Source organism: Zalophus californianus, chromosome 2 (genome assembly GCF_009762305.2).
Source record: "Zalophus californianus isolate mZalCal1 chromosome 2, mZalCal1.pri.v2, whole genome shotgun sequence".
NCBI classification, from domain to species: domain Eukaryota; kingdom Metazoa; phylum Chordata; class Mammalia; order Carnivora; family Otariidae; genus Zalophus; species Zalophus californianus.
The window spans coordinates 6,737,528-6,750,093 of NC_045596.1; the positions used below are offsets into that span (position 1 = coordinate 6,737,528).

The 12,566-nt window shown below is 47.9% G+C and overlaps 1 protein-coding gene across 3 annotated transcripts in view; it reads right to left on the bottom strand.

Annotated features, from left to right (window-relative positions):
- SLC2A9 (solute carrier family 2 member 9) overlaps positions 1-12,566 on the bottom strand; it is a 231,573-nt gene that overhangs the window by 139,722 nt on the left and 79,285 nt on the right. For all 3 annotated transcript variants that reach the window (XM_027598277.2, XM_027598278.2, XM_027598276.2), the window contains one exon: positions 1,645-1,769. In XM_027598277.2, the coding sequence (XP_027454078.1) occupies positions 1,645-1,769 (125 nt within the window). The remainder of the gene's footprint in view (positions 1-1,644; positions 1,770-12,566) is intronic.

The following is a 12,566-nucleotide window of genomic DNA, read 5'->3' on the forward strand; positions in this document are numbered from 1 at the left end:
AAGTCTTCTGCCCTGACCTTCCTCAGGCCCTCACTCTCCAGCTTACCTCTCCCTGATGTGTACTTGTTGTTTAGCTCACTCCCAAAGCCTGGTGCCTGCAGCACGCAAGAATTAGCAAGGAAGGGAATTAGCCTTTAACAAGCTCACAGGTTACAACAGCATTTGGCAGATTTTATATATATATATATATATATATATATATATACATATATATATAAATATGTGTGTGTGCATATAGACACACACATATGTATACACACACATATACATACGGCATCATGTCAACGTTATGACAGCCCTTCAAAGTAGGTATTGTTATTGCCGTTTAACAAATGGGGAAACTGAGGCTCAGAGTCATTAAGCAACTTGCCAGAAGTCAGTAATTGGCAAGCAGCAGAGCTCCAACACAAAGGCAGACATTTCTAATCCAAACGCTTGCAATCTTTCCACAAATGCCTACAAGTAATACCTTACAGACTTGCAATATTTAGAAAAAAAGTAGGGTTGGTTGGTTGGTAGGCTGGTTTTAACAATATATTTTGAGGCTCCTGCTCTCTCACACCCCACAGCCAGTAGCCAGGGGCACCTTGCTGCCTCCTGGCCGCCATCTTGCCCCCCATGGCTCTCTCCCCTGGACAAGTGGCACCCTGATTCCACTCCTGCCCTCCTTTAAACTCTTCTCTACGCAGAAGCAGGAGGAATCTTACTGAAACACAAAACCAGCTCATGTCACATTTCTCTCAACCCTCTTCTGGCTTCCCATCACCCTTGGAACAAATCCCACAAGGCGCTACATGATGTGACCGGCCCCTCTTCAACCTCATCTGCAACCACTGTCCCCCAGCTCACCGAGTTCCAGCCATGCTGGCCCCTCACTCTCCCTTTAATGTACCAAGCACGACTTCATCTCAGGGCCAGTACACTCTTCCCTTGGTCAAGAACCCAATTCCCCTGATATTCACTTGGTTCTCACTCTTGGTTCATTCCAGTCTCTGCTCATGCGTTTCCCCCACCGAGTGGTTCTCCTTGGCTGGACTATCTAAAATAGCCCCCACTATCCTCCTGTCCTGCTTCATTTTTTTCCTAGGGCTTGCTACTGCCTACCTTATGTATCCAGTTATGTATCCAGCCACCCACTAGAATGTAAGGTACAGGGGTAGGGACTGGGGGATTTCATTCACCACTGTGTCCCCAGCATGGAGAAGAACACCCGGCACAGCAGGTGATCCATAAACGAATGCTCAGGGAATACATGAAAGAATGAATAAGTCAGAGGCCCAGACAGGAAACACAACCCTCATCAAAAACTCCCTGGAAACCACAGACAACCCTGGAATATGAATTTTATAGTGAAGATGACAAAGCAAAAGGCATCACATACTGAAGACAATCCAGGTCTCTGGAGTTGACTTGGATCTCTCCCACTTAGTATTTCTCAGTTAGCATGCTGGAGCCTCATGAGTGGTTCATCTCATGGGACTGGCCCCCTTTATGCAGACTTTTTGCATCCTTGGTCCCTGGCAACTCAATACTAATGGGAGCCTGGTCATGTGACAGCTCCAAACACCACTCTTAAACACCACCGAAAACCACTTTGAAACACCCCTGAGGATCATGACCAGCTCTGCCTTGGTGAAGGCTCACCTCCATCCACGCCCATGATGAAGCGTCCCATAATGAGCATTTCGAAGACTCCTGCCTGCAGAGAACAGGCCATCAGCAATGCAGCAGAAATTGCAAACCCATTGTTGACCAGCAGAGTGTACTTCCTGGAAAAAAAGGGTGGTTTGATGAGAAGGTCCATCATGAGGAGGTCAACCTACCCATCCAAGGAGCAGGGGTCAGGCCCTTCAAAATGGTCAGCAGAGCAAGACTCAGGCACAGTAGAAAAGCGTTGGCCTAAGGGTCAGGAACAGGGGCCAGAGCCCCAGGAGCCCCCACTGCCCCCTTTGGCTGTGTGACCCTGACCAAGGCATTCCTTCCTCTGGGTTCACCACCAGGGCTGATTAGGCACTGTTGCAATCTATGAACTCCCCGACGCACCTACTCTATGGCACCAATTCCAAGACCTTCACTTAACATTCCTGAAGTCAATGTGTGTCTACAATCCATGAGTCAGAACTCAAGCAGGGAAATGGAAAGCACTCTAGTGCTTTTAACAGAGAGAATTTAACATAGTGAGTTGGTTAGGCAGGCACTGGGGAACTGAGATGTCAAAGGGGGATCTCTGAAGAGGGGTGCTGCCCATATGGTGCTGACACTTTGGGGGGCTTGGAAGAGGGGCCCTCAACACCTGGCTTACCTTCAAGGGTGGGCAGCGGCCCACTGGGGCTGCTACTCTGAGGGGCACCATGTTCTGGGGAGGAGACATAAGCTGGCAACTAGACTCAACTGCCAAGTTCACTGCTGGGACTGGTAGAAAATTCAACCAAACCAAAAGGACCAAGCTCCTTGTCCCTCCTCCTCTAATTCCCCTCTTGTCAAAGGGCAGATGAGGCATGCAGGTCCCAGCCCCTGCATCACAGAGCAGAGCACTGAGGGTAAGTTTGGAGCTGAGAGATAATAGCTTAATAACCAGCACAGTATCCTATACCTTTAATTGGCAGGTTTTCGTTTTCTCTTTCTCTTTCTCCCTCCCTCCATCCCTCCCTTCCTTCTCTGCAGTTCATGTAACAGTGTTTCTTATATGTGATGACATCTTCAATTTGATGAACTACAGCACTAATTGTGAGGTTGAACTAATCTCCTCGAACATGGTCAGCCAAACCCCTATGGCAATATTACTATTAGCCGCTCTGTGCCACGACACCAATCACTATTCCGTGAACATATCCCTAAGACCTCATGCTTGAGAGGCGTGACTTGTTTGGGGGCCTAGAGACCTGGGTCCCTGCACCAGTTGTAGCTTTTATGAGCTAGGTGACTTTGTACTTGATTGCTCTGTGTTTTCCTTTCCTCACTTACAAAATGATCATAATAGCTCACACTTACTGAACTCTTGCTATATGATAAACGCTCTTCTAAGCACTTTACATGAATAGCTCATTTGCTGCTCAAAATGATCCTATGAGGTAGGTACTTTATTATCCCTATTTTATAGATACACTAACCAGGATATAGACAAGTTGGAAATTTATTTTAGGTCATACGACTAGTGAGTCAAGAAGCTAGAGAAAAACATCATAGCTTCTCACAGGATATTTTTTCCCTAATGATTCAATGAGTTAACAAATATTAAATTATTTTGTAAATTGCAAGAAGCTAGGGACTTCTAAGGGGGCTCTGTTATTACTTTTGGGAGTTAGGAACACTTAAATTCCAGGCTGGGGCTCTTTACACTAGTTGTTACTTATCTCAAACGTTCCATTAAACTTTTTCCCCTTCCTACATCTTCTTGGAGAATCCCAATGCTAATGACTTTTGCAGCTCAGTGATGATGGTACAAAGACTACTCATTGCAACATCCTCTATATTGGTGCACAACTTCTAATGGTGAACAACTGAAACAACCCAAGTGTCCTTTAGCAATGGACTATTTAAGTAAATTATGCATCTATATAATGGCAATTATGCACACACATCAAAGCACAAGTGGGAAGATCAAGATATATTGTTAAATGCAAAGGGCAGGGTACAGAACTTTGTGTATAATATGCAACAATTTGTGTGATAAAGAAGTGTGTGTGTGGGGGGGGTGGGGGTGCATGTGTGTGTGCATGCAGAGATAGACACAAACCTTGGAAGAGATACACAAAAAAAGTGGCACCACAGGTTGCCTCCAGGAAGGGAATCTGATTGGACAGAAATGCAATGGAAACTTTCTACTTGACATTTATTTGAAAGTTATGACATGTGAATGTATTAATTATTCAAAATATAAATATAATCTCCCAGTGAAAAAATTAATGTAAATGGATGTCATAATGAGGGGAAATTATGATTTGGCCAAGACTTAAAATAGAAATTCTAATCTAGGCTGACCGCCCTTATTCCGACGCAGAAGGTCACAAACTCAGGCTTCAATACGATGAACCCAAAGGCACTAATTTCAGTGATTAGGGAGACCTCAAAGCACAATGAGAACACGCTGGTGCCCCATGTCTGTGCAGTGCTCACGGCCCTTCCCTTCAGTCTTCAGAGGAACTGACATGTCAGCCTTAAGAAGAGAGCGGGGCGGTGGTGGGAAGACCTGCACCCTCACGGCATCGAGGGCTTTCACAAGCATATCCACTCAGCAAATATTTAACGAGTGCTAGACATTGGGTTTACCATCAAGAGTAAGTCATCCCTGTCCTCACCGTCACGGGGTTTTAAATCTAGTTAGGGACACAGAAAAACACAGTGTCACACAGACGTCAATGAGGAGTAAAGATATTGAGGCTGAGAGTGTATAAGTAGGACCTGTGCCTGTCACTGGCCTGCCTGTCTCTCCAGGGAGTCCTTCCATGCCCTGCTGTCTCAAAGGGAACTACATTTCCCAGGCTCCCTTGCTTCCCGGCTCCCTGGTAGGACTGGCCAATGAGAGGCCTGACGTTAGTCTCCCCTGGGGAAGAGGAGAGGCTTGGTATCTCCCTCCCTGTCTCCCTGCTCCCACCGCAGCAGGTGCATCTGCTCCATGGCCCCAGCCTTCTTTCTGTGGTGCCAGCCACCTGCCCCCCGCCACCGAGTGGGCCTGGCTTGTGGGCCCCAGCAGTGCCCCCCATCCCAGGCATGGTAGCAGCTTGTCTGTGAAAAAGGGATTTCTCACAACAAGCCAAAATGTTCTCCCTGTAGCTCCATCTCTGGTCCCAGTTCTGTTTCTTGAGACCTCACAACACAAACCCCTGTGGATGCAGAGTCCAGGGTAAGTCAAGTTTGTGAAGAGGTTGTTGAGAGAGGGGAGGCAAGAAAGGAATGATGAGGCCAGACTCAGAGGGCTCTTGGATGTTGAGCAAAACAACATGTTGCATAACCCGTAGACAGAAAGAAATAAAGGGCTGGGTCAGAAATCAGACCTCGACTCCTATGCAGTCCAGTTAAACTGGACTTTGGATGCTAGGATGATAGTCATGATATTCATAGCAATAATGTTGGCATTAGTTGGTGGTTCTCGGGGCTGGCGGCTCATCAGATCCACCAACAGCACAGAAAAAGAGAGACTCTTGGGTCCCTCCCTAGAAAATCTCAATCCTGGATGCAGACTCAATGAGAGACCTTTAGAAGAGTCTAGACAGAGCATGGCTTTTACATAAATTATCTCTTTTCGTTCATTTCCTCTTTCACACCTGTAGCCAGCAGCACCCGTGAACTGGACAACTCACAGAGAAGGAGATGGAGGTGTTACGAGGTCGGGGCCACTCGGATGTGGCTAAAACTGCCCAGACAGGGAAGACGCATCAGTCTCCTGTGCATGGCTGTCTACTACCAGAGAGAATCCACTCCTCCACCCCATCGTTCCCCTACGAACACGGCTACTGTGTCTTGGCCCTCATCCCTCTGCAGCCACTGTCCCTTGTCTCAGCTTCCTTTTAGAGTGAAACACCTTAAAGAATATTGTCAGCTCGCCTCCCCTTCTCTCCTCATGGCACTTTGATTGGATCCTTGCTACCACTCCACAGAGACTGCCTTCGTGAAGAGCATGAGGGACACGCACCCTGACAAACACAGCTGACAACGCTGTCTCCCCTGGGACAGCTTCTCAGCAGCATCTGATATGGTTGACCATACGCTCTTTCTGGAAACACAGTCTTCTTGGCACATCTGGGGTCCCACCCCCCGTTTTCTCCCTGCTGACCTCCCCTTCTCAGTCCCAAGGCTGGTCTGTCCTCTCTCTCTACACTCCCTCCTTGGGTAATTTCACCCAGTCCCGTTACCTTAATTGATGACAATTCCCAACTATATCTCTGGCCTGGACTCATCTCAGCCCAGACTTATATATCCAACTGCCTCCTCAGCATTTCCAGTTGCAGTCCAGCAGACATCTCAAGCCATGCATATTTGAAATGGAACTCCTGAGTTCCCACGGCCGACCCCCCAACAAATACATCCAAACTCCTCTCTCCTCAGTCTTCCCCATCTGAGTGAGTAAAGCCTCCACCTTCCTAGTGGCTTAGACCAAAAATCTGGAAATGATACTTCCCTCTCTTATTCTCCTTCTGACCTACATGCAATCCATCACCGATTCTTACTGATACTGCTTCCAAAATATATCCCAGAGCAAAGCACTTCTCCCATTTTCAGCCCACAGCGCCGCAGTGGTGCAGACCACCGACTTCTCACGCTCTAACAAATGCAGGGGCCCTGGGTAGCTCCAGCTTCCACTCGTGCCCTGCTGTATAACTCATGATCCACACAATAGCCAGAGTGATCCTTTCCGAGCAAACACTGACATACTTCCCCTTACTTAAAACCTTCTAGTGGCTTCCCACTACAATGAGGATAAACTCCTCACCTGGGCCTACCAAACCTTGCATGAGATGGCCTTTGCCACACCATGCAATACTCGTGTTTTCATGCTCACAAGCCTTCCTGCCATCTCTTGGGAGTGCCAGGCTGCTCCCAAGGGTCATGACCCTTGTCCTGGGCACCCCTCAATTCATTGTACGAGTCTTATCTCACTCAAGTGATTGAAATGCCTCCTCTGACCCTATCTGATGCAGACACTCCCCCCAGCTGCAGGGTCCATCCCCCATAACCCTATCACCCTTTCTATTTTTCTCTGCAGCCTCGACAACACAGGATATTAGCCCACATTTATTTGTGTTTACGTTAGCATGTGCCCTACTAGAGTATCAGCTCCATGTGCACAGAGATTTTGTCTTGTTGCTGTAGCCCCGGCCACTAAACCCATTCCTGGCACACGCAGGTGCCCCATTAACTCTTTGTTGCATAAACGAAGGAGTAAATTCTAGGAGGCTCATCTTGAGCCAAGCTTCCTCTTTGTTGCCCAGCTCTGGCCTGTTCTGAGTCTTCCTTTAGCTTCTAGGTCTGTGGGTACGACAAAGGCTATTCTCCTGAATCCACCTCCAGTAATGTTCCTGCTTGGACAGCCCAGCCACATGCTAACTGAACAACCCTGGGCAGATTTCTAACATGCTCTGAGCCTTGGTTTCCACACATATAAAATGGATTTCACAGTGTCTATCTTGTAAGGCTCCTGTAAGAATCAGATGACTTACGAATAGTGCTGAGGATGGCACCTAGAACTTATTTGGCACCTCAATAAACTAAAAAAGACATAAAATAAAATCCATGGTGATAGTAACATTCACTGGGTACTTGCTATGTGCCAGGCACTATTTTAAGTGCTTATACTCACTGGACACCCTATGAGTTAGGTAATCTTGCTACCGCATTTCCCACATGAAGGAAACAGATCTAGAACTTGAGTACTTGGTCAAGTTCACATACTATTAAATGGGAGATTTACCATCCCAGTAACCCTGACACTAAGCTATCCACAATGGTGGCTGCCATATTTACTCACGGCCATTTATTCTCTCAACATTCATTCATTCAGCTGACATTCATTCACTCAACACACATTTGAGTGTGGACTGAGTGCTGAACACCATTCTAGGGTCTGGCATGTAGCTGTGAACACGCCCAAGTCCCTGCTCTATTCTTTTCAATAAACAAGTAAATATAAAACATATGTAGCATGTCAGATGGTGACAAGTGCTGTAGAGAAAACTAATGCAGGGAAGGGGAAGACGTTTGCACAGGGAGACATCTGGGAAGGTGACATTAAGCACAGACTTGAAGAAGGAATGTAGATGAGCCATATGGATATCAGGGAGCAGCAATCTTAGCAGGGAGGTAGAAAGAGTCAGGCGTGGGCTATTTTCAGGTACGCCAGTGAGGCCAGAGGGGCTGGAGGCAGGGGAGGGTAAGAGAGCAAGTAGTGGAATGAAGGCAGAGAGACGGGCAGGGGAGCTCCTGAGGGTCTTGTACGAGCCACCATGACAACCTGGGTTCCCACCTGGAAAGAGATGGGCAGCCACTGGAAGATTCTAAGGAGAGGGATGGGATGGCCCTGACATCTCATATTAACAAGACCATGCAGTCTTCTATGTTGACCATGGGCTGTAGAAGTAAGAGTGGAAACAGGGAGACCTGCTGGGAAGATCTGGCAAGGGATCATGCAAGTGCTGATGATGATTAGGACCAGGATGGTAGCAGTGGAGGCAGTGAGACGTGGTCAGATCCTGGTGTGTTCTGAGGACAGCTGATGTGTTTTACAGATGGACTGGACAGAGGTGGAGAGAAAGAGGAAACAAGGATGCCACCAAGTGCTTTGGCCTGAGCTCCTGCACTGGATGCATGGTGTATTTTGTGCTATGCAGAGAATGTGAAAATCACATTCTGGTCTGACTTGAAATATTTGCAAACAGGGCTGCACACCCTCTAAGCAAGTTCATCATATTAATATATTCCTTCCCAGAATAACCCTCAGCCTGACAGTGTCCCAGCGAGGATGGAAACCTTACTTGCAAACAATTTGCAAAGTTGACTCACTGGGGTTCAGACATGGGGATTTTAATGATTTTTTTCCCATTCTTCCCGGGCGAGGAACATGGCAACAGAAACAAGGGAGACCAGGGCCATGCCATTTCTGAGCACAGAGCTTCAGCAACCCCTGACAACCCCACCTGGGACACCTGACTCATTGTCCTGAGCTTTCCGTAGTGCAGAATCTTCCTGTGCAGCTCAGAAGATCATCAGCTCCCAGCAGAAGGGGTCAAATACGAGGAAGAGTGACAAGGTGATGAAGAGAATGGAGAGCAGGTTACCTGACAAATGGCCGAAGGGACTCAGCACACTGAGCCTGGACAAGAGGATGCTCAGGGAAAATGCGAGAGCTTCCATTATGTCATGCTTTAGCTCAATGCACAGGACCAAGTGGTAGAAGACACAGGGAGTGTTTCAGTTTAGATTTAGAAAGTACTTTTGTAAAGGCCTAGTGGAATGGGGAACCTCTGGAGATACGGCTGCCACCACCCACCCTTCCAACAATTCTTTAGCCTAGCTTGACCTATACAGCAAGACCTTACCTTGTTTCCCCCAATCCTCACACCTTCCTCATGTCCGCCCATTCCCGCTTACCTAGCCTGAATTCCATGATCCATCATTTTAAACAGCCATACACCCTCAACTCCTTGACCCCCTGACCCGCTTGCCTTCATTACATGTGTTTGGCAGACCCCAACCCTGGTGAGATCTTGACCTCCCTCACCCACGCACCACAGAGCTCAGCTTGGTTGGAGAAAAAACCCACAACTATGTTGACCGGTGTCACATGAAATTCATGAGCACCGACCTCAAGGGGGCTTTCGGGACCCTTAGCAGTCATTCTGTGGTTCCCTGGTTTGTTCAGTCTCCTGCTCTCCTACAGGACTATTTTGCACATCTTCTCTCTCTCCAAATCCCCTCTCCTCCTCCTCAGCTGATGACCCTGCTTTCTACGCCACTGAGAAAGCAGAAGCAATCCAGAGAGGATGTTACATGTTCCCTCCACATGGACTGACCTCCCTGCCTCTGTGCGTACCTGCTGTCTCCCCTCGTGTTCCTATGGATGTACTGTTCCTGCTCCCATCTGAGGCCGATCCCTCCAATTACTGACCAGTTCCCCTGCCCCTCTCACCTGCACAAGAACTGCATCAGCAAGTTTCATCTCTTGCTCCCGACCACCAATTATTCCCCCTCTGCTGGAACATCTCATCAACACACGGCTGGTAGCTCCCATCCTTAAAGGAAACTACACTCCTCTAGACTTGTTGTCTTAAGTGATTCTTCTCTCTTCAACCCACTCCAGTGGTGGTCTCCCCCATCGTGCCTTTGGCACAGCTCCTGTCAGGTAACCAGAGCTCCTTCACGTTGCTAAATCCACCAACCAGAGCTCAGGCCTTGTCTTCATTGCTAAACACAGGTGATCACCACTTCCCTCACGTGCGCTCCAGCCCTCACTCAGCAGCGGGTCTGCTCCTCCCTCACTGGCTGATCCTTATCATCTTCCCAACCCTCTCAGTGTTGGGGGGGTCCTGGTCTCAGCCCTGGAGCCCATTCCTTTGGCCTCTATACACCTCCTAGGTGATCTTACTTGCTGGCTTTAATGTCACCTATGTACTGACAATATCCAGACTGACACCCGAGCTCTGCGCTCCTCTGAGTGCTAGATCCATATATCCAACTGCTTGTGGCACGTCTTCACGAGGGGGTCTAACAGGCAATTCATGGTGAATATACCTAAAACTGAGTTCCTAATATTGCTCCTCCTTCCCCCAAAAAAACCCCATTCCTCCCATGGGCTTCCCTACCTCAAAACAAAATAAAAACAAAAACAAACAAAAACAACAACAACAACAACACACCCACAATCCTTGCAGATACTCAGGTCCAAAATGTTAGCATTATTTTTTATTTCTCTCCCTCATTCCCCACATATCATACATCAGTAAGGCCTGTTTTCTCTACTTCCAAAATATGTCACAAACGCATAAAATTCTCACTGCCTCTCACTGTGTCTTGTTACAAACCTGGTGCAAACCAAATCACCTCACCTGGATGACTGCAAGATGCTCCTAGCCAGCCTCCCCAGATGCACTGATAACAGCAAGACTTTCAAATTAAGTCAGGCCGACTCTTAAAACACTCCAGTAACTTCCCATCTTACTCAGAGTAAAAAATGCCCCACAAGGCCCTCTGGATCCAATCTCAGTGACCCCTTCAGCTTCATTTTCTACTCATTGACTTGGCCCCAGCCACACTGACATCCTGTCTTCTCTCCAAAGAAGCTGAGCCTGTTCACCCCCCAGGATCTTTGCACTTGCTGCTCCCTCTGCTGGGAGAGCTGTGACCCCAGGGACTTTATTCCCTTTGTTCACCCATGAGTGCTTGGCACATAGCAAGGGCTCGATAAATATTTGTTGGGAAAATAAATGCATGAGTGAATGAAAGTATGCAAGCGGGAGAAAAGTGGCCACCTTGGGAAGTTATAGGAGAAAAACCCTCAAGCATCAAGCAGCCCTCCATCCGTCCTTCCATCTATCCAACAAATGTCTATTGCTTGTCTAGGGTGTACAAGCTTCGGCGCCATGTGGGCTCATATACACTCATGGTTCCTGCATCAAGGAGTTCCCCTTGCAGGGAAAAGACAGAAATGTAATTGTAATTAAGTGGTAACAGCACAAAATGCTAAGTGATGTGACAGAGGGAAAGAGAAAGTCCTATGTGAGCCCAGAGGAGGCCAGTATTTGGTTCTAACAGATGAGTGGTGGGCAGTGTGCGGCAGGAGTGACTATTTGTTGACTCTTAACTGTCACCTCCAGCCCGTGCATCTGTAATGCCAAACGGGTCATGTCCATAATCAGACAAACAGATGGTGCAGAAACAACGTGTACCAAAGTTACTGCGCGTCTGGGGCCGGCTGACTCTCTGTTTCAGACTTTGGAACGCTGCCTTCCTGAAGTCCACTTCCACCACGCCCAGTCTTTCTCCTTATCGTCTGCCTTGAACCCCAGGACAGCTTCCTTCTCGCATAGAGGTAGGAGGAGAATGTGGCCCCAGATGGGACAGCTCCTGGGTGTGATTCATGCTCCAGACCCCTGTAGGCCAGCCAAGGCCAGACTGGACCTGAGAGCACAGCCTGGCTTGGCTCTCTTCCCCTTTTCTCTCTTCTGCTTCCATCAGCTTCAAGGGAACTCCTGAAGAGCCCTTCCTCAACAAAACACATGCATCCCAAGCCCCCTTGCAGGCTGCTTCTGGGGAACTTGCTTTCCGAAGACAATTCCAGCCTGAAAGAGGAGATGGTCAGCAACCACTGAATGTGTTCTCTTATGGACTGAATTGTGTGCCAATTCCTCTCTTGAAACCCTAACCCCCAACATGACTGTATTTGGAAATTGGGCATTCAAGGAAATAATTATGGTTAAATGAGGTCCTAAGGGTGGGGCCCTAATCCAATGGGACTGTTGTCCTCGTAAGAAGAACAGACAGCAGGCATGCTCTTGCATAGGGAAAAAGACCGTGTGAGAAGAGAGCAACCTGCAAGCCAAAGAGAATGGACTCAGGAGCAACCAACCACGCTGACATCTTGATCTTGGACTTGCAGCCTCCCCAACTGTGAGAGAAGAAATTTCTGTTGTTCAAGCCTAGTACGTGCTTGCCATGTACATTGCAGGCTCCCTCCGTAGGTACCTCGAGAGCTAATGTTCATTCCCACATCTATAAAGTAAAGACACATTTAAAAATACTGAAGTAGGAAAAGAGGAGAAAAATAACACTTTTGAGAACCTGCTATTTGCCTAGCATGATGTATAGGAGGCTGGTTATTACTTCTTGTTCAATACCCATCATCCTTCTTCTGATAGGAGTGCCCTGGATTTCCGCCAAGAAACATTCCTGCCCTCACTCTGTGTGGGGGCTCGAGGTGGTCACATCCCCACCCCACTGTGGCTGTAGGAAGGGGCACATGATACAGTAATTTTAACTTAAATTTAGAATGTTATTTGCCAGGATTTCTCAACCTGGGAACTATTAATATTTGGGGCCAGAAAATTCTTTGTGGTGGGGGCTGTCCTGTGCACTGC